The 27747-nt window shown below is 43.0% G+C and overlaps 2 protein-coding genes across 2 annotated transcripts in view; one reads left to right on the top strand and one right to left on the bottom strand.

The window, feature by feature from the left end:
* Positions 1-22959, top strand: part of LOC139560168 (artemin-like) — a 30273-nt gene extending 7314 nt beyond the window's left edge. Inside the window, exons 2-4 of the mRNA XM_071376717.1 lie at positions 17678-17769; positions 17944-18142; positions 18471-22959. Of these exons, the coding sequence (XP_071232818.1) occupies positions 17678-17769; positions 17944-18142; positions 18471-18946 (767 nt within the window). The 3' untranslated portion in view covers positions 18947-22959. The remainder of the gene's footprint in view (positions 1-17677; positions 17770-17943; positions 18143-18470) is intronic.
* Positions 22960-23680: 721 nt separating this feature from the next.
* Positions 23681-26242, bottom strand: ptger4c (prostaglandin E receptor 4 (subtype EP4) c). Its single transcript, XM_071376198.1, has 2 exons — positions 25189-26242; positions 23681-25013 (listed from the first exon to the last, which is right to left on the bottom strand). Exons 1-2 carry the CDS (start codon positions 26038-26040, stop codon positions 24390-24392), a joined length of 1476 nt encoding a protein of 491 aa, XP_071232299.1. The 5' UTR covers positions 26041-26242; the 3' UTR covers positions 23681-24389.
* Positions 26243-27747: the final 1505 nt, after the last annotated feature.

The following is a 27747-nucleotide window of genomic DNA, read 5'->3' as shown; positions in this document are numbered from 1 at the left end:
TCCTTCCAGGATACCCGGGCCACGTCGATTAGAAAAGCCTGCTCGCAGAAGTGTTTTAGGGAGCGTTTGACAGTGATGAGGGGTGGTTGTTTGACTGCGGACCCATTACGGACGCAGGCAATGAGGCAGTGATCGCTGAGATCCTGGTTGAAGACAGCAGAGGTGTATTTAGAAGGCAAGTTGGTCAGGATGATATCTAAGAGGGTGCCCATGGTTACGGATTTATGGTTGTACCTGGTAAGTTCCTTGATAATTTGTGTGAGATTGAAGGCATCTAGCTTAGATTGTAGGACAACCGGGGGGTTAAGCATATCCCAGTTTAGGTCACCTAACGGTACGAACTCTGAAGATAGATGGGGGGCAATCAATTCACATATGGTGTCCAGGGCACAGCTGGGTGGCTGAGGGGGGTCTATAACAAGCGGCAACGTTGAGAGACTTATTTCTGGAAAGGAAAGGCTGTCTCTCTTTCTCACTCTCCCTTTCTCACTCTCCCCCTCTCCCTCTCTCCCTCACTCACTGGAAAAACTCAGAAGCAAAATTACAACATTGAACAGTGAACCATCATATTTTGTCTCAAAGATCTGATAATGAAAGAGAATGATTGCTTTTTGAATTTGGTCAAGATAGTGTGGGAGAGGTGGAAAAACTATTGTTATCCATCAATTAATGATAAGCCACCAGGTATAGACAACCTTAATGGGAAACTATTGAGAATTGTAGCAGACTGTATTGCCACCCCTATCTGCTATATCTTTAACCAAAGCATAAAGGATTGTGTGTCCACAGGTGTGGAAGAAGGCTAAAGTAATTCCACTGCCTATAGTAAAGTAGTAAAGCCCCCTTTACCGGCTATAACAGCTGCCCAATCAGTTTGCTGCCTATTTATACGGATGATTCCACACACTACATGTCAACACCCAAAACCAGTGAGCTCACTGACATTATAAATAAGGAGTTACAGTCAGTATCAGAATGGGTGATTAATAATAATCTGGTCTTAAATACAGTGCCTTCGGTAAGTGTTCAGACCCCTTGACTTTTGAATACTTTCCGAAGGCAGTAAAACAAAAATCATTGTATTTGGTTGAAAACATTCTCAAAGACCTGAACTTCAACTGGAGTTATGTATAATTGAGCAAGTTGAGGAAGCTAAACTCCTAGGTATAACATTGGATGGCCAGTTATTATGGTCAAGTCATATTGACAAAGTTGTTGTGAAGATGGAGAGGGGTGTGTCTGTTATAAAAAGATGTTCTTAGTTTTTTACACAAAAATCAACTGTACTAGTTGTTCAGGCTCTGGTCTTGTCCCATCTTTTTATTTATTTAAACTTTATTTAACCAGGAAGGGCTCATTGACATTTACAATCTATTTTTCAAGAGCGTCCTGGCCAAGATAGGCAGCACCAAGTCATTACAAAAATTACAGACAAACAACATGAAAAACTACAAGTAATCTAGTAAAAACCATAGAATTTACAAGAGTATAACAAAATCAAAAACAGCTAATTAAAAACATTGACAGGTCAGGGAATCAGTCTCAAGATCATTCATCAGTGATTTAAAAATACCAATCGGGACAAGTTCTTCCAGTTTTAAAGTATTTTGTAAGGCGTTCCAAGACGATGGCTCAGAGTACATAAAATCCCTTTTACCAAATTCAGTTCGGCCATTTGGAACAGTTAGCAGGATAAAGTCCAGCGAACGAAGAGAGTACCCACCACATTTCTGAACAATAAAAATGCCCAAATAAAAAGGTAGTAAACCCAAAATGGCTTTGTAAATAAAAGTATACCAGTAACTGAGCCTATGAGTGACTAGAGAAGGCCAGCCAACCCTGGTATACAAAGTGCAGTGGTGCGTCTCAAAGTGCCATGGTAAAGGGTGTCAATTGATCTCTAACACTGATCTTGATTACTGTCCGGTAACATGGTCAAGTGCACCAAAGAAAGACCTAGCAAAGCTGCAGCTGGCTCAAAACAGAGCAGCACACCTTGCCCTTAATTACACATACATAACTAACATCAACAACATGCATGCCAGTCTTTCCTGGTTGAGGGTTGATGAGAGATTAACTGCATCTCTTCTAGTTTTTATGATAAATATTACTGTGATAAAAATTCCAGATTGTCTGCATAATCAAATAACATTCACCTCAGACACCCACAAGACATGCCACCAGGGGTCTCTTCAGAGTCCACAAGACATGCCACCAGGGGTCTCTTCACAGTCCACAAGACATGCCACCAGGGGTCTCTTCACAGTCCAAAACGAATTCACAGCAATGTACAGTATTATACAGAGCCGTGATGACATGGAAATCCCTTCCATCTCCAATTACTCAAGCAAACAGAAAAATTACCTTAATTCTTTTTTTAACAACCTCTCATGGAACAGCATGTACTGTGAGGGGACACACAAACACACGCACACACAGACACACTCTAATACACACATTATTTGTTTAGTTGTATTATTAGTTATGTTTGTATATCATTGTATTTTAAATTTGTGTGACTCTCCTTGTCTATCAGTGTTTTGTTACTTGTCATGTTTAGTGTGGACCCCAGGAAGAATAGCTGCTGCCTCTGCACAAGCTAACGGGGATCCAAATAAACAAACAACCCAATCAGAACAGTGGTGTGCGTGGCTTAGTCCCATTGGGGTTAAGGTTAGGGGTGGGGCTAATGTCCTCTGGAGCATTCATTCTAACGCCCACCCCTGGACCATGATCCCTAAAGTAAATGGGTGGAGGATCTGGTTTCACTCACCACAGTATCTCTGAGAGGGACATTAGTTTAGGCCTGAGATTGTGAGGGTACTAATCCACCCATACAACTTCAAACACTTTGGTTGCTCAGTAAAAACACCATTACCTTGGTTTCTCTGGACCTTTCTGGACCTTTCCTCCATGGTGTTAAAGAGAGGATGCTAACCTCAGGGCCATAGAGGTAAATCACTGCTCACTTACAGTAAACCCCAATCCAAATGGAACACGTTATTTCATCGACATCAATGCATGATTAAATGAGAAATACAAGTTAAGAGCACACATCTCAAGTAAAGATTCAGCCCTTAGGTTACAGTTTCATCATCAGACAACCACTTTGTTTGGTTCCGAGCAGCACAACTGAATGCAGCCATAGTGGTAAAACTGCCATGTCTATTTGCCATATTACAACAACAAAGAGGCTACTTCAAACAACCAACACTGTTTTCCCCCCTCAGGCATCATTGCATGCGTGATAGAACAGCAGAGTATTTACTACGATGCTGGACGCTCATCTCCTCCTTTTCTAAAACAAAACAAAAACAATATCAAATGCGCCTGGGGTGACCAGTGGCGCTGTTTCACCTTATGCTTCTCTCAGCTTTAAGGCTGGAAGTTCAGTTGTACTACTCTCTCTCCCATCCAGAGCCACTATGTCCAAAACATTGATATTGGACCCTGGATCTCTCTACCTTAATCTTCAGACCTCATGGTTGTCTTAACAATGACCCTGCGCTGGTATAGCCTGATCTCAGATCTGTTTGTGCTGTCTTGCCAATGCCTAGCATGAAAATTAATGTGTCAATGTGGTGTGACACTTACCTTAGGAGTTGGCAAGACGGCACAAATATATATGGCACCAGACTGGGGCTGTTCAGCTTGATGAAGCACTTTTGATACTAATCTCTTAGTATGAATGAAAGCAGTAATATCTCATTAGCCGTCTTTGTTCTGATATGTAATGGCTCTTCTGTTGTGTATCTTCGTGTGATATACCTGAGAAATACAGCCCTCTTACCTAAGACTATGTCAAGATGGTCACATAGGGCAGAAAAGTCTCCAGTAAGTAGAACCCAAAACCATATCTTGCTCACCAGAGACTAACTTTCAAAGAACCCTTCAATGCAAGAAAACCCACTGACATTGTCTATCCGGATACTCTAGCTAGCATCTCCTCCAGGGATAACCAGCCCAGGGAAGTGTTGTACACACCTTCTGATTGGTTGCTTCTGACCAGGGTTATCTGAGCCGCAAACATTGCCAGGTATCTGTTTCTCATTTTAGGCAGAGTTCTGTGGGTTTTCGACAGGCGACAGCTGAGCTAAAGAGTGGAAACTGGCACTAACAAGCAATTACCTCCTCTCCTCTCCAGCCTGGAAGGCATTAGGGGATTATGCAGCATAATCAGATCCTCTGGTTTTGTCGCTGCTGACTGCAGTTTAGTCTAGCGTCAGTTAGAAGGGCATATCTGGCGCATTGTGGTCAGTGTGGTATTTGGTATTTTATTAGGATCCCCATTAGCTGTTGCAAAAGCTGCAGCTACTCTTCCTGGGGTCCACAGAAAACATGAAACACAATAGAGAATGACATAATACAGAACATCAATAGACAAGAACAGCTCAAAGATTTTTTTTTTTTTTAAAGGCACACGTAGCCTACATATCAATACATACACACAAACTATCTAGGTCTAATAGGGGAGATGTGTTGTGCCGCGAGGTGTTGCTTTATCTGTTTTTTGAAACCAGGTTGGCTGTTTATTAGAGCAATATGAGATGGAAGGAAGTTCCATGCAATTAGGGCTCTATATACTACTGTACGCTTTCTTGAGTTTGTTCTGGATTTGAGGACTGTGAAAAGACCCCTGGTGGCATGTCTGGTGGGATAAGTGTGTGTCTCAGAGCTGTGTGTAAATTGACTATGCAAATAATTTGGGATTTTCATTTCATTTGGGATTGTTTCTTATAAAAAGAAGAAGTGATGCAGTCAGTCTCTCCTCAACTCTTAGCCAAGAGACACTGGCATGCATAGTATTTATATCAGCCCTCTGATTACAATTAAGAGCAAAACGTGCCGATCTGTTCTGGGCCAGCTGCAGCTTAAAACTTTTGTCAATAGGGGGAGCTGTTAGCATTATTTTTTTTTTTACATTTCCAAATTAAACTGCCTCGTACTCAATTCTTGATCGTACAATATGCATATTATTGTTATTATTGGATAGAAAACAGTCTATAGTTTCTATAGGAGTTGAAATTTTGTCTCTGAGTGGTACAGAACAATTTCTACAGCACTTTTCATGACAGGGTTCAGATTTCAGAAATTTTTACCTCTGATCTGGGGTCTGTTTTTAAGGCGACAGTGAATGCTATGAAGAAACCGACACTGCCTACGTCTTCCTCTGGGTGTCTGTACGTCATCACGTTTTCAATGGAATCGATGGGACGTTCACAGCCATTATAAAAGACGAAAATGTACAGAGACCACCCTTTCTCAACGTGCGCCTGAAGCGTAAAGGACATCGGACCTGCCTCGTTCCAAATCGTTTTCTAACCAGCAGTATTTCTCCGGTCATGTTTTCAGTCGTTATAGTTGTTAAAAACATCATAATGTAGTGAATTTTAACCGTTTTATATCAATTTATATCCGTTTAGTGCGATTTTGAGGAATTTCTTTGTCGTGCACTCTGAAAGTTTGGACACGCTTTAGGGTGTCGGTCGTTGGTGATGGACATTTCGAAGGACAGAGGACATCTATCGACCAAAAGACGTTTATAACATAGAAAGGATACATTGCCCAAGAATATGATGGAAGATCAGCTCAAAGTAAGCAATATTTAATATGATAAACCGTGTTTCTGTCGAAATATTTTAAACGCATATATCGCCATTTTGTTTGGTATAGCTTCACTTGGCCAACCCTGTATTGAAAAGTAAGGATAATTTTAAAAATGTAAATCAGCGGTTGCATTAAGAACTAATTTGTCTTTCGATTCCTGTCAACCCTGTATTTTTTAGTCAAGTATATGATTAGCTTTTAATTAAACTAGATCACTCTGATAGATGACGTCAGACATATTGAGGCTTGATTTCCTAGTATTTTCATTGTGTAACCACGGTTTTGTATGGCTAAATATGCACCTTTTCGAACAAACTGTATATGTATGTTGTAAAATGATGTTACAGGAGTGTCATCGGAAGAATTCTGAGAAGGTTAGTGAAAAAATTAATATCTTTTGGCGGTGGTTACGTTATAGCGCTCTTTGGCTGGAATCGATGCTCTGGTAACGTTGGAACATGTAGTATGCTAACTTATCGATTTATTGTGTTTTCGCTGAAAAACGCTTAGAAAATCTGAAATATGATCTGAAATCACAAGAACTGGGTCTTTCCATTGCTATGCTTTGTCTATTTTTATGAAATGTTTTATGATGAGTAAATTGGTCATACACGTTGCTCTATCTAGTAATTCTAGTGGATTTGTGATGGTCGGTGCAATTGTAAACTGTGATTTCTACCTGAAATATGCACTTTTTTCTAACAAAAACTATCCTATACCATGAATATGTTATCAGACTGTCATCTGATGGTTTTTTTTATAGGTTATTGGCTATCAATATCTTAGTTGAGCCGAATTGGTGATAGCACCTGAAGGAGTAAGAAACTGATGGAGTTAGAATAGTGGTGTATTTTGCTAACGTGTTTAGCTAATAGATTTACATATTTTGTCTTCCCTGTAAAACATTTTAAAAATCTGAAATGGTGGCTTTATTCACAAGATCTGTATCTTTCATCTGGTGTCTTGGACTTGTGATTTAATGATATTTAGATGCTACTATCTACTTCTGAAGCTATGCTATCTATGCTAATCAGTGTGTGGGGGGTGGGGGGTGCTCCCGGATCCGGGTTTCTGAGGCAGTAAAAGTTAACTAAGTCTTTCCTTGCAGCACTGGACCACACGACTGGACAATAATCAAGATTAGACAAAGCTAGAGCCTGCAGAACTTGCTTTTTGGAGTGTGGTGTCAAAAAAGCAGAGCATCTCTTTATTACGGCCAGACCTCTCCCCATCTTTACAACCATTGAATCTATATGTTTTGACCATGACAGTTTACAATCTAAAGTAATGCCAAGCAATTTAGTCTCCTCAACTTGTTCAACAGCCACACCATTCATTGACAGATTTAGCTGAGGTCTAGAACTTAAGGAATGATTTGTACCAAATACAAATGTTCTTAGTTTTAGAGATGTTCAGGACCAGTTTATTACTGGCCGCCCATTCCAAAACAGACTGCAACTCTCAGTTAAGGGTTTCAGTGACTTCATTAGCTGTGGTTGCTGATGCGTATATGGTTGAATCATCAGCATACATGGACACATATGCTTTGTTTAATACCAGTGGCAGGTCATTGGTAAAAATAGAAAAGAGTAGATGGCCTAGAGAGCTGCCCTGCGGGACACCACACTTTACATGTTTGACATTAGAGAAGCCTTTGAGTTCTCTTAGATAGATAGCTCTGAATCCACGATATGGCAGAGGTTGAAAAGCCATAACACATACGTTTTTTCAACAACAGGTTATGGTCAATAATATCAAAGGCTGCACTGAAATCTAACAGTAAAGCTCTTACAATCTTATTATTATCAATTTCTTTCAGCCAATCATCAGTCATTTGTGTCAGTGCAGTACATGTTGAGTGCCCTTCTCAATAAGCATGCTGAAAATCTGTTGTTAATTTGTTTACAGAGAAATAGCATTGTATTTGGTCAAACACAATTTTTACAACAGTTTGCTAAGAGCTGGCAGCAAGCTTATAGGTCTGCTGTTCGAACCAGTAAAGGCCGCTTTACCACTGTTGGGTAGCGGAATTACTTTGGCTTCCCTCCAGGCCTGAGGACAAAGACTTTCCTCTAGGATCAGATTAAAGATATGACAGATAGGAGTGGCTATAGAGTCAGCTACCATCCTCAGTAGCTTTCCATCTAAATTGTCAATGCCAGGTTTGTCATTATTGATTGATAACAATAATTTTTCCACCTCTCCCACACTAACGTTACAAAATTCAAACTTGCAATGCTTTCCTTTGCATGAATACAATTGCTCACTGTTCGTTGTTGGCATTTCCTGCCTAAGTTTGTCCACTTTGCCAATTAAATAATAATTCAAATAATTGGCAACATCACATTTTTCATGATGAATAAGCCATCTGATTCGATGAAAGATGGAGTTGAATTTGTCTTTCTGCCCATAATTTCTTTTAAAGTACTCAAGTTGTTTTTCCATCATTCTTTATATCATTGATCTTGGCTTCATAATACCGTTTCTTCTTCTTTTTGTTGAGTTTAGTCACATCATTTCTCAATTTACAGTAAGTAAGCCAGTCAGATGTGCTGCCAGACTTATTAGCCACTCCTTTGGCCCCATCTCTTTCAACCATACAGTTTTTCAATTCCTCATCAACCCATGGAGCCTTAACAGTTCTAACAGTCTGTTTCTTAACAGGTGCATGTTTATCAGTAATTGGAAGAAGCAATTTCATAAATTCATCAAGTGCAGTGTCTGGATGCTCCTCAATAATCACATCAGACCAACAAATATTTTTAACATCATCCACATAAGAGTCACAGCAAAATCTTTTGTACGATCTCTTATAGACTATTTTAGGTCCAGCTGTTGGAACTTTGGCTTTCCTGGATATAGCCACTATATTGTGATCACTGCATCCAATGTGTACGGATACAGCTTTAGAGTAAAGTTCTACAGTATTAGTAAAAATGTGATCGATACATGTGGATGATCTTGTTCCTGTAGTGTTTATAAACACCCTGATAGGTTGATGAATAACCTGAACCAGATGACAGGCACTGGTTACAGTAAGAAGCTTGATGAAAGCCAGTCAATATTCAGGTCCCCAAGAAAGTAGAACTCTCTGTTTACATCACATACACTATCAAACATTTCACACGTATTATTTAGATACTGACTGTTAGCACTTGGTGGCCTATAGCAACACCCCAAAAGAAAAGGCTTTAGATGTTCCAAGTGAACCTGCAACCACAACACTTGACATAAGATCTTCTCTAAGCATTACAGTGATATGGCTCTGAATATACACAGCAACACCTTGACCATAAGCATTTCTGTCTCTTCTATATATGTTATATCCTTGTATTGCTACGGATGTATCATCAAATTAATTTTCTAAGTGAGTATCAGAAATGGCTAATATATGAATGTTATCTGAGGTTAGCAAGTTATTGATTTCATGAACCTTATTTCTAAGGCTACATATATTAATATGGGCTATTTTCAGCCCTTTCCTGGGTAGCTTATCAGAGAGACATAATACTGAAAAGAGCTAAAAAAGGACATTCTGTAGTCCATTAATCAATTGGTGTGTGTGCTGCGGGGTTGAAGCTACGAACCCATAGGCTTGGCTCTCTCATCCCTTCCAGGCTTCTGGTGGACAATGAGCCTGTCATAGCAGATGTAAGCAATGTCACCACGCACTCTGGCAGCTTTTATAACTGGGATCAGTTCTTTCCTCTTCTGGCGCACAGCTTCAGGATTGTCCTCGTTGAGGAAGATATAAGTTCCTCTAAAGTTCTTGGCTCTTTCCAGAACAGCTACCTTGTCCTTGAACCTCAGGAACTTGACCACTATCGGCCTGGGCCTATCACCTGGGCCGGTGGTGGGTTCTCCAGTCCTGTGGGCGCGCTCCACCTCAATCTTCCTGTGGTCCATCTTCAATTTCTTAGAGATCATTTCCCTCACTTTGTCCTCAGACTCCGTTTAGGTCTCGTGGAGATTCTGCAATTCCGTCAACAACCATGTTGTTCCGTCTTGATTGTCCCTCGAGATTTATCCGTCATTGTTATCATGGATTCACACACAGAACTGATGTCCTCTCTCAATGACTTGCAGATTGCTGTCATTTTGCCGTTCTCCTGTTTCAACTCATTGAGCTGACCCTGGGAGAACTGCAAACTGTTCTTCAGGTCCTGAACCTCTCTGGTCAGGTCGTCCATTCTTTTATTAGTAGAATCCATGAGTATTTGGCAAAACACTTGAAGCCAATGTCTTGTTGTTGTAACATTTGCTTGTAGGTCTCTTTTTGTTCGTTTAAAAGATTCTTCACTTGTGATAGAGAGACACCGCTGTCCTCAACGGTACTCCCGCTGGCTTTGGTCTTTGTCATGGTAGCTAGCAACATAGGTTATGCTGTTACTCCTCGCAGTTCCAGACAGGGCAGGTCACAGGGAAGATTGAAAATAACAAACAGCAGGGATCTAGACAGACACAAACCCGGGCCAATCCGCAGTCCCAGCCATAATAGCTAACCGCGTCATGGGCTGCGCTCAAGGAAACGCTGCTAGCTTGATATGCAGCTAGCTAGCAGCTAGGCTAGCTGTGACGCCAAATATCTCCTCAGACCCGTTCTTGGTCGGCAGGGTCACTGGAAAGAGACAAGCAGTCCCAGCAACTGATGCCAAATGCGTCGCGGGATCCAAACTAAGAAGCTAGCTAGCTAGCTACCAAGAACTTTCCAATACACTTTCAAACAACAAACTTTCCAAACAAACAAAACCGCAGCTCTTCCTTGTTCCGCGTTCAACAAGAAGTGATGTGAGGGAGGGTATGAATCGAACCCGAACCCACCACTTTAAAGGGCGAATCAAACCCGAACCCACCACTTTAACACGTAAGAACACACAGTACGGGACTGTGGAGATTATGGGTGTGTGTGTTTGCTACCAGCATAGTACAGAATCTGAAAAGCAACAAGTAGTCAACCGCCAGGTGTACAAATGGTCTGTTCTGACTGGATGGACTGGACATATTAGAACAGGTTTGCGCAGGAACCAGAAGGAATAAGGAACATGCATGCCGTGTATATCATCATAGGTGTTATGGAAGTTTCTGTACCCAGATAAAAGTGTGTCTGGTAATGATCAGGGGAAGACACGACAGTGGCTAGTAATTTAATCTCCTCTTTCTCCCCGGGTGTCTGTTATTGTGATGGTGATTTAGTGAGGTCCGTTCCCCTGCTGTAGGGCTCTGTCTGTGACAGGTAATGCTGGAGGATAGAACACCTCTAATGGGCTTCTTTATAGAAGATTGTTCTGTTCTGGAGAGAGTGGATCTGGGCTGTTAAAGGCGAAGTTCAGGATTTTACAACTTGATGTTAGATGGTTCCTCACCTTAAAAGTAGTCTATTGACCTGGAGAAACTGTAATCCATGGTCTGGTTTTCTTCAGCCACTTCAAACTTCAGCTAACTTTAGCCACCGCTAACTAAAATGTAAAAGTAGTTATGGATTACACCATATAGCTAGCTATACCCAACTCAGTGATGATAATGTGAAACACGTTTATGTTCAAGCAATATCATTTGTCCATATATTAGTCTTGGGTGGAACACACTCTAGCCCTGAGCAAATATCAACTTAGTTTATTTACAATGAATGTGTAATTATTTATTGTTTAATACAACTGTTTACAATATTTGTATATAAACATTTTAGTCATTTAGCAGATGCTCTTATCCAGAGCGATTTACAGAAGCAATTAAGGTTAAGTGCATTGCTCAAGGGCACATCGTCAGATTTTGTTCACCTAGTCGGCTTGGGGTTTCGAACCAGCGACCTTTCGGTTAGTGACCAAAAGCTCTTAGCCGCTAGGCTACCTGCCACCCTCATCAATAAGGATAGCTTACATTTTTCTTCCCATCTCATTGCAAACCTAACCTTACTCAGAGCAAATTTACAATTCAATGTGTACGTACAGTGGGGAGAACAAGTATTTGATACACTGCCGATATTGCAGGTTTTCCTACTTACAAAGCATGTAGAGGTCTGTAATTTTTATCATAGGTACACTTCAACTGTGAGAGACGGAATCTAAAACAAAAATCCAGAAAATCACATTGTATGATTTTTAAGTAATTAATTTGCATTTTATTGCATGACATAAGTATTTGATCACCTACCAACCAGTAAGAATTCCGGCTCTCACAGACCTGTTAGTTTTTCTTTAAGAAGCCCTCCTGTTCTCCACTCATTACCTGTATTAACTGCACCTGTTTGAACTCGTTACCTGTATAAAAGACACCTGTCCACAACCTCAATCAAACAGACTCCAACCTCTCCACAATGGCCAAGACCAGAGAGCTGTGTAAGGATATCAGGGTTAAATTGTAGACCTGCACAAGGCTGGGATGGGCTACAGGACAATAGGCAAGCAGCTTGGTGAGAAGGCAACAACTGTTGGCGCAATTATTAGAAAATGGAAGAAGTTCAAGATGATGGTCAATCACCCTCGGTCTGGGGCTCCATGCAAGATCTCACCTCGTGGGGCATCAATGATCATGAGGAAGGTGAGGGATCAGCCAGAACTACACGGCAGGACCTGGTCAATGACCTGAAGAGAGCTGGGACCACAGTCTCAAAGAAAACCATTAGTAACACACTACGCCGTCATGGATTAAAATCCTGCAGCGCATGCAAGGTCCCCCTGCTCAAGCCAGCGCATGTCCAGGCCCGTCTGAAGTTTGCCAATGACCATCTGGATGATCCAGAGGAGGAATGGGAGAAGGTCATGTGGTCTGTTGAGACAAAAATAGAGCTTTTTGGTCTAAACTCCACTCGCCGTGTTTGGAGGAAGAAGAAGGATGAGTACAACCCCAAGATCACCATCCCAACCGTGAAGCATGGAGGTGGAAACATCATTCTTTGGGGATGCTTTTCTGTAAAGGGGACAGGACGACTGCACCGTATTGAGGGGAGGATGGATGGGGCCATGTATCGCGAGATCTTGGCCAACAACCTCCTTCCCTCAGTAAGAGCATTGAAGATGGGTCGTGGCTGGGTCTTCCAGCATGACAACGACCCGAAACACACAGCCAGGGCAACTAAGGAGTGGCTCCATAAGAAGCATCTCAAGGTCCTGGAGTGGCCTAGCCAGTCTCCAGACCTGAACCCAATAGAAAATCTTTGGAGGGAGCTGAAAGTCCGTATTGCCCAGCGACAGCCCCGAAACCTGAAGGATCTGGAGAAGGTCTGTATGGAGGAGTGGGCCAAAATCCCTGCTGCAGTGTGTGCAAACCTGGTCAAGAACTACAGGAAACGTATGATCTCTGTAATTGCAAACAAAGGTTTCTGTACCAAATATTAAGTTCTGCTTTTCTGATGTATCAAATACTTATGTCATGCAATAAAATGCAAATTAATTACTTAAAAATCATACAATGTGATTTTCTGGATTTTTGTTTTAGATTCCGTCTCTCACAGTTGAAGTGTACCTATGATAAAAATTACAGACCTCTACATGCTTTGTAAGTAGGAAAACCTGCAAAATCGGCAGTGTATCAAATACTTGTTCTCCCCACTGTATGTACAGTACCAGTCAAAAATTTGGACACACCTACTCATTCAAGGGGTTTTCTTAATTTTTCTTAATACTAATAATAATATGCAAATATTAGGAACTATGACTGAGGAGCAGGCCGTTTGATATGGGCACCTTTCATCCAAGCTACTCAATACTGCCCCTTCAGCCATAAGAAGTTAAAACATGTTGAACACGGAATACGCTGCGTCTTGGTCCGATCCCTGCTCTTCAGACGAAGAGGAGGAAGGCTGCCGTTACAAAACCACCCACCAAAACCGGACCAAGCAGCGTGGTAAGGGACAGCAGCAGCAGCGACCTATTACACAGGACTCCTGGACATGGGAAGAAATTCTGGACGGTAAGGGACCCTGGGCTAAAGCTGGAGAATATCGCGGCTCTCGTGAAGAGCTGGAGGCAGCTAAAGCCGAGAGGCGGTGGTATGAGGAGGCAGCACGGAAGCGTGGCTGGAAGCCAGAGAGGCAGCCCCAAAAATGTCTTGGGGGGAGGCTAAAGGGGAGTGTGGCGAAGTCAGGTAGGAGACCTGCGCCAACTTCCCGGGCTTACCGTGGACAGCGAGAGTACGGGCAGACACCGTGTTATGCGGAAGAGCGCACGGTGTCTCCTGTACGTGTGTATAGCCCGGTGCGGTACATCCCAGCTCCTCGTATCGGCCGGGCTAGAGTGGGCATCGAGCCAGGTGCCATGAAGCCGGCTCAACGCATCTGGTCTCCAGTGGGTCTCCTTGGGCCGGTGTACATGGCACCAGCCTTACGCATGGTGTCCCCAGTTCGCCAGCACAGCCCAGTGCGGGTTATTCCACCTCCCCGCACTGGCCTGGCTACGGAGAGCATTCAACCAGGTAAGGTTGGGCAGGCTCAGTGCTCAAGAGCTCCAGTACGCCTTCACGGTCCAGTATATCAGGTGCCACCTCCTCGCCCCAGCCCAGTACCACCAGAGCCAACACCACGCACCAGGCTTCCTGTGCGTCTTCAGAGCCCTGTTCCTCCTCCACGCACTCGCCCTGAGGTGCGTGTCTCCAGCCCGGTACCACCAGTTCCGGCACCACGCACCAAGCCTCCTGTGCGTCTCCAGAACCCTGTACGCCCTGTTGCTGCTCCCCGCACTGTGAGCCTCAACAACCAGAGTCTACCGCCTGCCAGAGCCGCCCGCCAGTCAGGAGCTGCCAGAGCCGCCCGCCAGTCAGGAGCTGCCAGAGCCGCCCGCCAGTCAGGAGCTGCCAGAGCCGCCCTTCAGTCATGAGCTGCCCTCCAGTCATGAGCTGCCCTCCAGTCATGAGCTGCCCTCCAGTCATGAGCTGCCCTTCAGTCATGAGCTGCCCTCCAGTCATGAGCTGCCATTAGTCCGGAGCTGCCCTTCAGTCCGGAGCTGCCCTTCAGTCCGGAGCTGCCTCTCGGTCCTGAGCTACCTCTCGGTCCTGAGCTACCTCTCGGTCCTGAGCTACCCCTCGGTCCTGAGCTACCCCTCGGTCCTGAGCTACCCCTCGGTCCTGAGCTACCCCTCGGTCCTGAGCTACCTCTCAGTCATGAGCTGCCCTTCAGTCCGGAGGAGTTTCCTCAGTCCAGAGGCGCCCCTCAGTCCAGAGGCGCTCCTCAGTCCAGTGGGGCCCTTTGGTAGGGTTCCTAGGCCAAGGTCGGCGGCGAGGGTCGCCACTCAAAGGACGCTGAGGAGGTGGACAAAGACAATGGTGGAGTGGGGTCCTCGTCCAGCGCCAGAGCCGCCACCGCGGACAGATGCCCACCCAGACCCTCCCCTATAGGTTTAGGTTGTGCGGTTGGAGTCCGCACCTTGGGGTGGGGGGGGGTACTGTCACGTTCTGAGCATAGTTCTTTTGTGTTTTCCTTGTTTTAGTGTTGGTCAGGACGTGAGCTGGGTGGGCATTCTATGTTTTGTGTTTCTATGTTGGGTTTGTTGTTTGGCCTGATATGGTTCTCAATCAGAGGCAGGTGTTTGTCATTGTCTCTGATTGGGAACCATATTAAGGTAGCCTGTTTTGTGGTGGGATTTGTGGGTGGTTGTCTTCTGTCTTTGTGTTCTCTGCACCAGATAGGACTGTTTCGGTTTTGCCACGTTTGTTATTTTGTATTTGTATAGTGTTCACGTTAGCGTCTCTTTATTAAAACATGTTGAACACAGAATACGCTGCGTCTTGGTCCGATCCCTGCTACACCTCCTCTTCAGACGAAGAGGAGGAAGGCTGCCGTTACAGCTGTCATCAAGGCAAAGGGTGGCTACTTTGAAGAATCTCAAATATAAAATATTTGTTGATTTGTGTAACACTTTTTTGGTTACTACATGATTAAATATGTGTTATTTTATAGTGATGATATCTTCACTAATATTCTACAATATAGAAAATAGTCAAACTAAGAAACTCTTGAATGAGTAGGTGTGTCCAAATTTTTGACTGGTACTGTAATTTGTGGGTGTATTCAATAAGGGGAGGAAACTGTACCATCAACACAAATATAAGGTGACAAGCAATCAACTCTCCTTGTTTCAGTTTTGCGAATGAAGAGGCTGCTGACCAAACCAAAGCCTTTAATCAGACCAGTGAGGCCAATCACACACAGACACACACACACACCATGAACACACCATGAACACAGGCTCTGAAGCTCTGGAGTTCTGGAGGTCTTCAGGACTCGGCTAGCCCACCTCCACCTTTTACCCCCTGAGGGGCTGGAGGCGTTGGGCTGTAAACAGCTCCAGAGCAATGGGGTGAAATGAGCCGGGCAGACAGGCCCACATACACCCAGCATACAAGGCTAAAGGAGGCTAAACGCTCCCAGCTGTGGCATTAAGGACTCAAAACAAGGCCTCTCAAGGGACCAAGAGGGGATCTGTTGAAAAAGCTCCTTTAGCCTCTCTCTCACAATTGTCAGCTTTTAAATCAGGTTAGGGGAGAGGGAGTTGGATTGCAGTCTCTCTACTCCGCATACACACAAACACACACACATTTCCCTCTGCCCTTCAGGTTCCATTGTGTAAGAGACAGACGTCTGCATTCTCCCTGGCCCTGATTTGACTTACTGTTTCTCAGTAACTATATTGATATAGTCAAGCCTCTGAAGCAGGTTGGAGATGCACACACAGACCCTATCGTAACCTTTGTACTGTCATCTTGTCAGTACTCCCTCGTCCTGGGTAAAGATAGCATTGTGATGATCGTCTAGGATGCTTCCCACATGGCACCCTATTCCCTTGATGGGGCACTTCGTTTGACCAGAGCCCTATTTTTGACCAAGGTCCCTGTGGGAGTAGTAGTGCACTATGAAGGGAATAGGGTGCCGTACTGGAGACGTACCCTGAGGGTTGTATTTAGAAACATTGACTAGCCGCAGAGTTTACATACCTTACCATGGACATTCACGTCCCGCTCTACCAGACTATCGCTTCTATCTGGTGGATGATAGATTACTGTTGATGCATCTTATATAGATAGGCCTATGCTTGTTTTCACTGAATCATGGTATGTTCTGTGTCGCTGTTTTTGGTCTCTGAGCTGAATTTTGTTTTGCCATACCATCTGTAGATGATGTCGAAATCAACCAATTTTGTCTGCTTTCACCTTAAATGGACTTTGAGATTCCCAGAGGAGGCGAGTTGTTTCTAGTCAATCCCTCCACATGTGAACGTTTCCCATGGTGTTACTTAAATGGCACATCAGCTGGGGTATATATGGAGAGCTGAGAGGACAGAGAGAACCAGTAGGATGGAAGATGAATGTACTGTAGGATGCTGGATCCATGAATCTAAAGTGACACCTCAGCTCTTTGGAGAGAGATGGAAAGGTGATGTCACTGGTTTCTGTTTCTGAGCTCAATTTATATAATAGTCTGCTGTTCTTGCAAAAGGTGCTTGACTGTCTTAACAAATTAAGTGGAACAAACACCCATTGTTTTTTTTAGCATAATCTGTCTTCAAGTTCAGTGAGTGTGAACCTGCACTATTAGTGCTATTTACTTGTTTGTTTTACTTTACTGTTCACCTCAAAGTTGGTGCCGAAAACCAGGGGTCAAACCAGGGACCTTTAGCTGATGTGCTGAACGCCAGTCAAATTTGTGTTCTGAGCCTTTGAATGTTCTTTATAGTAACAGTCCTTAGGTGAGATGTGCGGCGCTATCATTGACATACAGCTAACCCGGTCACACCGTACGCCTCCTATATAAACGTCTACATTTAATCCATGCTCAAACCCCTTATCACAAACTCCTCATCTCTGTGGTTTCCTCTAAGATCTCTGTGAAGCATCACCGCTTTATGTGATCCCCGTGTTCCCCATCAACAGAACCAGCTCTACCTCCTTCTAAAGAAGTATTTGACTGGTATCTGACTGAAGGTAGCCTTTATCTGGACAGGAGCAGTTCTGTGCCTGTATGTACCGACAAGTTGACACTAGCAGCCCGCATCATGTTGTTCGTTTATGTCATTCTTGTAAGAGTGTGTTCTTAAGGTCGGAACAACTGACAGAGCGAGGCCTTGTTCTGCTTTCTCTCCAGGTGGGCCAAGATGGAGGACGAGGAGGAGGGACAGACCAGGGGTGACCATCAGACTATCAGCAGGTGCACCTTACCACCTGAGGAATGTGAAGGTGAGTTACTTATTAGCTTTATCGTCATCATAATAACCACCAGATTCATCATGATTTACTTCATCATCCATAATCATCATATTTATCATCCTCCTTATTTATAGTTGTCATATTGTTGGCTGCATTGGTCCTCTGCTCCGTGTACCAATTCTCATGGACTGTCCTCTCCTGTAGGTGCTGCTGTGGGTGGTTGTCTCTCTGCTGCCCCTGGTGGAGGGGGCCCGTATGGGTGCTGGTTTGGAGGCAGACTCTGTCCAGGCTGTGGGACTGGTGGGAGGGATGGGGGAAAGGCAGCTCCCAGACACTCTACCTGAGGTGGATGAGGAACAAGAGGAGAAGAGTGACCCGTACTCCCCCTGGCATGGCCTCTATGGTAAGAGTGGAACTAGATCTACATGTTCAACAGGACCTTCAATTTAAGCCTTGCACTTGTTAATCAGGCATGATGTTCTCCATGAAAAGAGAAGAGTAAACGAAGGGTGTGCAACACGATTCTAGAGTATAACCCACTGATCTTAACTTTCTCTCTCTCTCAAATTCTAATTGCTTATTGGCATGAAGTACAATTTGTAGATATTGCCAAAGCAATTGTACAGCATTTCAGTAAATTAAGTAAATTGCATAAAATAAAATAAAAAAAGATTTTAAAAAATAATTATGGCTAAATATAACAACAAAATCTCTCTCCCTCTCTCTCTCAGACCTCTCTGTGATGGACGAAGCGGACGACCACCCCAGTGGCCGGTGGGGGAGACGTTCCCCTCGCAACTCAGACGCCGAACCACAAGGCTCGGCCAAGAAAAAGAAGAGGAGGAAGAAGAAAGAGAGGGATAGAAAGGGCAACGGGAAGGGCCGGCAGCCCCAGCAGAGCAGCCCAGACTGCAGGGTGGAGAAACGAGAGATGCGGGTGCGGGACTTGGGCCTGGGCTTCGACTCGGACGAGATCGTCCTCTTCAAGTTTTGCGTGGGCTCCTGCCAGTCGTCCAGGACCAACTACGACCTGGCTCTAAGGGCCCTGATGGAGGACGGGTCCCTGCCGCGAAGGACCTCCCGGCGAGTCAGCGCCCACCCCTGCTGCCGGCCCAACAGCTACGAGCCCGTGTCCTTCATGGACGCCCACACCGCGTGGCAGACCATCCAGTCGCTGTCGGCGGCCAGCTGCATGTGTATGGGCTGAGGGAGCCAGCCTGGAGGAGGGAGAATAGGAGGGGGTGGCGACTGGCTGTCACTCACCCCTGCCTGAGAATATACAGATGGTGGCTCGCCGTTGAGGCTGGGTCTAGGGAGAGCCTCTGGGTTCTGGAAGGGCAGAGTGGTTGCTCCGAAACATATGCAGCAGGGCTGGTCCCCAGTACAAAGCAGAATGGAGATTCTCTAGTGTCTATGATGGTGGAGCGAGGCCACGCCTCTTCCCGTTGTCCATTTCCTGTTGAGGATAAGTGAATTTGTTGGCAATGGGAAACTGTCATGAGCGAATGGCAAGACGGCGACCACACAATGGTGGGATTTGAATATTCACAGCAGTTGGGATATGTATAAGACTGACCTGGGGTACTGCTGAAAATATTTACTCAAAGGTCTCAAAGAGGACCACATCTCATTGCATTTGACCACAGGTCGACAAGCTCAAAACACTTTTGACAATGTCAACATACAGTATGTTAATTCCTTCAAAACAGGGATCTTCCCTACCATAATTGCATTTTTCAGTGTTGACTTGAACTCTACCAAATGGATGCCATGCATCTCTTTTGAATTACTGTATTATAACCAACATATTTATCACAAATAAGTTATTTATTTATTATTGTTTCATATGAGATGGACTGTAGATTTATATTTATTGTCATGATCACATATCCCGTGGGTTGTGTTGCTGGGTCCTTTGTCATTAAATTGTGTGGGATGTTGTTTTGAAACATCAAAAAGATCAGAACAAGAACCTCAACCAGGGTTGGGGGTGTAACGGATTACATGTAACGGATTACATTTTTTATAAACTGTAATCCGTTACGTTAACAGCAAAAATATTGTTATCAGATTACAGATACTTTTGAAAAAACGAAATGATTACTTCTAGGATCACTTTTACCCCATTCACGTCCTTGTACTATATTTAGTACAATATCAAAATGCACCACTGAACAAATTCTGTTTGGTGTAAATGCATGAAATGTGGTGTCAACATAGTTACTACAAGTGTCTAGACAGGACACATAAATAATGACAATCAAAATTGGCATTTTGAGAAAATCTGAAAAAGTAATTAATATAACTTCAGCATGTGTATTTTGAAGTACATTTCAGAATGAAATTGTTTAAAAGCATACAGTATTGTTATGTGACCTGTTCAAATCCCAAATATATGATTCAACTCATTGTTGTTTGTAAACTACAGCCGTTTCTGTATCGTACAATAGTTAATCTTTGGTCAAGTCATGTGAATGTTCAAAGGATCAGATCTTTATTTTATTTTATTTAACCTTTATTTAACCAGGCATGTCAGTTAAAGAACACATTTTTATTTACAATGACGGCCTACCCCGGCCAAACTCTAACCGGGATGACGCTGGGCCAATTGTGCGCCGCCCTATGGGACTCCCAATCACAACTGGTTGTGATACAGCCTGGAATCGAACCAGGGTCTGTAGTGACACCTCTAGCACTGAGATGCAGTGCCTTAGACTGCTGCGCCACTCGGGAGCCCCATCTTAATAATGTTTGGTATATAGATTTTCTGGACCAATATATAAATCTAAAAACAAGATCTAAAGAAATCCCAGTGGTGGAAAAAGTACTCAATTGTCATACTTGAGTAAAAGTAAAGATACCTTCATAGAAAATGACTCAAGTAAAAGTGAAAGTCGCACATTAACATCCTATTCGAGTAAAAGTCTAAAAGTATTTGGTATTAAATATACTTAAGTATCAAAAGTAAATGGAATTGCTAAAATATACTTAAGTATCAAAAGTATAAATAATTTCAAATTCCTTATATTAAGCAAACCAGACAGCACCATTTTATTGTTTTTTAAATTTATAGATAGCCAGGGGCACGCTCCAACACGAACATCATTTACAAACAAAGTATGTGTTTAGTGAGTCCGCCAGATCAGAGGCAGTCGGGATGACCAGGGACATTCTCTTAATGTGTGTGAATTAGACCATTTTCCTCTCCTGCTAAGCATTTTAAATGTAACGAGTAATTTTGGGTGTTAGGGAAAATGTATGGAGTAAAACGTACATTATTTTCTTTAGGAATGTAGTGAAGTAAAAGTAAAAGCTATCAAAACTATAAATAGTTAAGTAATGTACAGATACCCCCCAAAACTACTTAAGTAGTACTTTCAAGTATTTTTACTTAAGTACTTTACACCACTGAGAAATCCACATAACACTCACACACAGTAGATTATACAGTGTAAGCAAATCCAATGCAAAACCATGTAGATTGTGGCATGCTACTGCATTCTTCCTGTTTCTCTTCATTGCTCACAAGCACACGTGTACACACACCTAATGACAGACATTGATGGCTGTGGAATGTGTTTACAAAGTATTTATGAAACCTTTCTGTTTTCACAATTACGTTCAAATCAGCATTAAAAAAAGCCGAAAATATACGTGTTTCCGCTTGAGTCTGAGACCACTATGTTGACACACAAAATGTGTTAGATGGATCGCGGTAAAAGAGCAGGCATAGGCTTTTGTAGGCTACAGTGCAAGCAAGTTACGTCTTCCAATGGTGCTACTGCTGTCGCCATCCAAAGATGATCCCATTTTAAGCACAAGGCGGTATGGAAAACAGCAGTGGTGTAGCCTACGGGCCATACCGAAATCACTTATTATTGCTATCTACATAGTGCATTGATGTGAATCACACTGGTGCTCTCTCATTTCGCTATTTGCCTTACGGATTGTGGTTGTTGTGGATGTCTGTTCACACGTGTATATGTGTATTTTAACCCAATAATGGGGGAATTGATGAAGTCTAAGTTGCCCATCAATCATTGTTTTTGCGACCAATTGACAGCCAGTGAAAAATGCGCTCTTGCAACAGCTGCATATATAGTGCTGATCCCAGCCAATGGAATACAAGTTTAAAGGAGTTCCTCCCTTCTAAACTCCTCCATGGTATTGTGCTCCATACTGTCAAAACGAGTTGAATTGAAGGAGACCACAAGTGGGGATTTTATTGCACAATATAATTTGTGTTGATAAAAAAAACATGTCCATAGGTCAAATGAACACATGCTCACACTAGCGCACTTTTAGTAGACTTAATTAAATTAAACAGCTGCAAATGATCGAAATACCAACAAAAACGTAAATAATAGGCCTATAAATGCAGCATATGCAATTCATTTTTCGGTAGTGCTCAAAGCATGCGACTCCATGAGAGCAGCATTTCTTTTTAAACTCGAAGCAACGAGCCCAATCAGTCCTCCATGACAACACAATCATAATCAACAGGTCCTTCGTTTTCGGGTTATGCTCAGGTAAAACAATTTGGCTCAACTATATTTCCATATATCCAAGTCCTATTCTTGAAGATGAAGGGGTATTAAGATAATTGGAATGACTGAAAATCGGACAGACTTTGGTTTTAAAAGTAAAGATTTAGCGAAATCGTATTATTATCTGTATTACAGTAGAAAGCAATGTGTTAGAAGAAGCCTACATTACCAACCCATAAAGTAAAATGAACATCCATATATGGTGGCCTATTTAAACTCTAACATTGATTTATCCTGCAATAGATGTCATTCAATTGGTAATATTCATTTGTTGTCCTCTTCTAGTGCTGCTTAAGGGGAAAGTAAACTAAAAGTAACTGAAAGTAATCAGATTACTTTACTGAGTTGGGGTAATCCAAAAGTTACCTTACAAATGAAAGTGTTTGGACAGGTAACTACTAACTCTAACAGACTACATTTAGAAAGCAACCTAGCCAACCCTGACGTCAACATACAGTATGTCTCATTTCACACAAAGGAAGTTAATAGTCCAGAGGTGGAAAACTTTACCAGGTTACAAGCTTAGTTGAGTTATTTGTCATTGTTGTTTCAGTATTTCAGAGCAATATTACAGTCAATATTATTAATGTTATTATTATTATAATAATTATTTAAATGGTTTCCTGTATTTTTGTACAACGGCATTATTCTGTGTAGGAATAAAGTATTTCTAAATATACAATGGATTGCTTATTCTTTCTAAGGTTGACCCCATAACCCTTGCTTCACCTCTGCTGGGTTGGGAGTCCTATATCTCACCATCATAGGGGTGCATTTAAATCCTTCATCTGCATTGACCTGAAACAGGAAAGAAAACACAAGAAAGTGTGATTTTGCTTTCGCATGTCCACGTCTTTCAGATCAATGCAGAAATAGAGGCGAGAGTTGCAAATTAAGACTATTGTAAATGTACCCATGGAGACAGTCCTTTTCAGCTAGAGCGGTTTAACAGGTACTCATCCTTGTGTTCTAGTGCTCCCTACAGGTTGGATATATAAATACAGGAACATGGAGCGAAAGGTGTTCAGTTCACACTATTCATCTCAAGAGGGCATCACACTCCTTCACACTTTTCATCAATGGTCTGAGAGTGTGTGACCATTATTAGGTCGACGATCTCTCAACACAAGTGTTCATTGATATTGTTCTCAGGAAAATAATAGGCAATAAACAACACCAAAAACATATATGGAGCCATGCTTCATTTAATAAATTACACCACAAAACTTGATGACAAGTCACTTGATGTCACCATGACTCTGAACTGTTGTCGGAACCGATCTTGTTTAACCTTGATCAGCTTTAAATGTGTGCTTTCCGTAACTTGCTTGTTATGTCATTCACACACTAGTCATGAAGTGCATTTAGTTAAACATATTTCAGGAAACAATGTGTGCTGTTCAGCTGATTTAATCCCCCATTAATACAAAAATGCACAACACTAATGATGTATATTTTTCAAAAGAGCTCACAATAAATGTTCCAATAGCTTTAAAACACATTTAAATAGGAAAGTTAATCATCACTCACAGTTATATTATCAAAAATATTAAACAGTACAAAACTAAGTTGGACATGTTGGTACATCCAGTTACTATTCCCAGCATGCAACACGGGTATGGCACAGAAAGAAGCAGCATTTCCAATACTTGATTGAGCCAGTGCATTATTGTCTGTCTGCATTAAGTTGTGTGCATCATTTAACAGAAAAAAATACATATTTGTATCAATCAAAGACTGATATCTGAATATATTGAGAAGATCAAATAAAATGGACCACTGTGTAAAAATGTCATTCTTAAATTCATTGAATTCAAAAAGCATAAAGATAATGCTGTGTTGAAGGCAAGTAGGTGTATATGGTCCCCTTAGAGTATGATCATAATACAATCACGTTACAGATTCATAAAGTGCATCTTAAAATGTCCAAATGGGTCCATTTTGTAAAATCTCCTGTGTGCAGAAGCCCAGCCTTTGTAATCTGACCTGTAGGCTGCATCAAGGTAAACGACCTGTGTCTGTCTGGCTGTCTGTGTTCAGCATCTCAGACATTTGCTGTAAAAGTCTATATGAAAACATTTACGTTTGTTGGGAAACAGTTGATCAGAGACACTTCTCCGATTGACAGGAGCTTAGTGTGCTGAAGGTACAGGTGACTATGTCCACTTTACTGACGTGTCTATGAAGACCTGCTGGTGAGCACATCTCCGGAAGCGCCTCGCTGCTTCCGAGCTGTGACGCGATCATGGCCGGGTTGGACACCACCGCTATCTCCGCCTCGAAACCGATCACGGTAGTCTGGTCTACACTAAACGGATGAAAGTTCGCCCGCGCCGTGTCAAGGTCCCAGGCTTGTCGCATGGTAAAGTCTGTAAACGATTTATTTTTGGTGGTAACCTGGGTCTCCGAATCGTTTCTGTAGTTGGTCGTGCGTAATGACGCGTAACTGGTCTCGTTGCTGTGTTCAAACGACGGGAGTGAATGATGACTGCTAGTGCCAACCCAGCCTAAATTACGCCCGCGGCCCGCCTTGACTTGTCCAACTGTCTTCTTTACCCTCTCACAGCCCTTGACCAACAGGTTCTTCCTACAGAGGATGTATACCCAGGGGTCCAGAATGGGGTTGAACGAGGCGAAGCGAATGGCCATCAGATCACTGCGGTAATCTGGATTCACTCCGGCACAGATGTTGGAAGGACCATACAGCTGGTTTACAAAGATGCGCACCTGTCAGATTGATATATAAAAGTTGTATATGTGGATAACGCAAACAATTTTTCAGCAATATACTATTAATTTGTGTCTGTGTTGGATAGTTTAGGTCATATTTGAAACTCATGCCCATAACATAATGCATGCACAATAACTTAAATTACATTTCCAATATTAGCATTTCACTTACCACCAAAGGAATGGAGCACACCAGGAAAACGATGGTCATAAATATCAGCAGCCAGAACATTTGGATCTCAGCCGCGGACGGGCAGGTGACGGAGGGCAGGAACACGCGCCGTGAGCCTACTTGCGCGGACACCTTCGCTCTCACTATCCGCGTCTTCTGGCTCATCCCCACAAGTGACCGACACACTGCGAAGTTGCACAGAACTGTCACCGCAATCAACACCAGCATGAACCCGCCATACAGAAACGAGTATGAGGCAGCGAGGGGGTCCGTCGCCCTCCAGTCCAAAAAACACCACGTGCCCGGGAAGTGGCGCACATGCTTCCCGAAACCAAAGCTGGGCATGATGCACAGCACAATGTTAGCCAGGTAGATGCCCATGAGCGCCAAACGCGCCGTCGTCCGGTCAATGTATTGGGAGTAAAGATACGCGTGGTTTATGGCCAGGTATCGTTCAACTGCCATGGCGCACAGAATGGACATTCCAGCCGAGCCGAAAAAGAGCATAGAGAAGGAGAAAAAGTCACACAGTAGCTCTCCACCGGGCCACCTCTGGGCTATGTAGGTGGCGATAACCACCGGGCTGGTGAAACAGGTGCCCAACAGGTCCGTGATAGCCATTCCAACAACCAGCGTATAGAACGTGGTCTCCTTCTGCTCTTTCTTTGAGATGCACAACACAACAATGGCAATGAGGTTCCCCATGACTCCAAAAGCGAACATAGTGGCTGAAGTGACCAGCGATTTGGATTCCAGTCGCAGTGGCGGGAAAGTGCTTTGGTTGTGGGAGACACAGAGCGGTTGAACTAGTTCTGAAATGTTCGAGCCATCGCCATAGACGGAATTATTCATAATTCCTAACTGAAACAAAATAGCTTGATAGCTTCAACTTCTTAGAAACGTTCCCTTTCCTTCCGAAAATGTCCAGAAGTGTCTCTTCAGAAGTTATGAACACATCAAAAGCAATATATATATATATATATATTTAAAAAACGTAGCCTACGACACCACAGAACACATGTTTCTGAGCTTTGTTTTTGTTCTACCAGCAGTTTCCAACATTTCCCACAACAGTGTGCTTTGGTTTGTGTTGTTTCTACAACTGCACCTGCCGCTGCTGCTGGTATTTAAGCTACAGGCTGCTCGCTCGCACACAGCTACTGATGTCAATAATGTGACGTCAGGTGCACGAGGTATAGCCTACTACGATATTTCTAGTTTCAATATTGGACCCTGCACGACTTCAACACAGAAGTAGACCAATTATGACAAACGTCTATCCTTGGAAAGTAAGTGCGTGACTATTTTTACAATAAATGTTCAACCGTTTGTTTTCATACATGTACTTATTCAACAGTAGACATGTCGTCGGTCTACTCAGTGCACAGCCCAGCAACAGAGCCCGGTGTTCTGAACCACATCTGTGCTTTTATTAATGTTACAGTCGGGAGTAGCTACTTTATGTCAGCTATGTAAGGTTCCCCTAGCACGTCAGGACCATGGACAGCAACTAACCAGTCAAGACTATGCAGCTTCCCTATTGATTTGAGGAAACATAGCCTTAGACCATCTGTTGGATAGACTGACACTCAATGTTGCTAGAGGAAATATTTACTGGACGTTGAAAGGTGCCACCATGGATTCCCAATCAACAGATGAGAACAATGACATTGGGCTACCAAGGTCTTAAGAGTTACATAAACTGGCTTTTAAGAATGTTGGTATTTAAATAAAATAGAGAAAGCTTGAAAGCAATCAATTTGCAGGCAGGAATTTCTTCTTCTTGAGAACATATTGCAAATGATTACAGGACTTGAACTTGTAAGATGCTGGGAACCTTTAAGTACAGATAGTCTCTCGGGGGTGGCGTTGTTGTTGTGATTCAAGAAAGGTAGGCACTGAAGAAGCACTACCATTACTTATTTTCTATTTTTGTGGTACAAAACATTTCTGACAGTCAAAGGCCACAGCCTAGATTCAACCTAAGATACCTGTCACCTCCGACAGAGCACAGTTGATGGTTATCGTGGGTTAACGCTGAAATGATTGAATCTTAGCTTCCCTGGTACAATGGGACCAATGGAATAGTCAATGCCACAATCTCTGCCTACCATGCACACCACTCACACTAAATCAACCTGAAACTGAAAAGCCCCAATGCAGTAATGTTTCTTAATAACTCTTCTGATAAAACCACCACCCTTTTCCCACCTCTTCAGGTATTTGGTGGGTCAGTTCCTGGTGTTTAATTGGCAACTAGCTAACCTCTTCCACTTCAATACGAGCAGTACAACAAGACTAGAGACTCTGTTTGTTTTACTTTAACAACAAACTACCTAGTTAGCTAATAAAAGTTTACAATAGTTTTCCTATTCATATCTGGATCCTGGGACGCAGTTAGCGTTATCTCTGGGACCACTGATATATGTCCAGGGATCCTAGCTCAAACAAGGTGGTAATACATTGGCAAAGCAGCTAGCCTAGCTGCTAGCTATCAAGCTAGACAACCTGTGCTACTATTGCTGGATACCAAGCACTCTAAGCGGTTAGCCCTTGTGG

The sequence above is a fragment of the Salvelinus alpinus genome, chromosome 30 (assembly GCF_045679555.1).
Source record: "Salvelinus alpinus chromosome 30, SLU_Salpinus.1, whole genome shotgun sequence".
NCBI classification, from domain to species: domain Eukaryota; kingdom Metazoa; phylum Chordata; class Actinopteri; order Salmoniformes; family Salmonidae; genus Salvelinus; species Salvelinus alpinus.
The sequence above is the reverse complement of the archived record's forward strand: the minus strand, read 5'-3'. Positions and strand labels throughout refer to the sequence as shown.

Bases quoted from the DNA above. Each gene is read 5' to 3' on its own strand.
- ptger4c (XM_071376198.1), bottom strand. From the start codon at position 26,040: ATGAATAATTCCGTCTATGGCGATGGCTCGAACATTTCAGAACTAGTT. The intron at 25,014-25,188 runs GTAAGTGAAATG...TCAATCTGACAG, and splicing joins TGTGCTCCATTCCTTTGGTG to GTGCGCATCTTTGTAAACCA.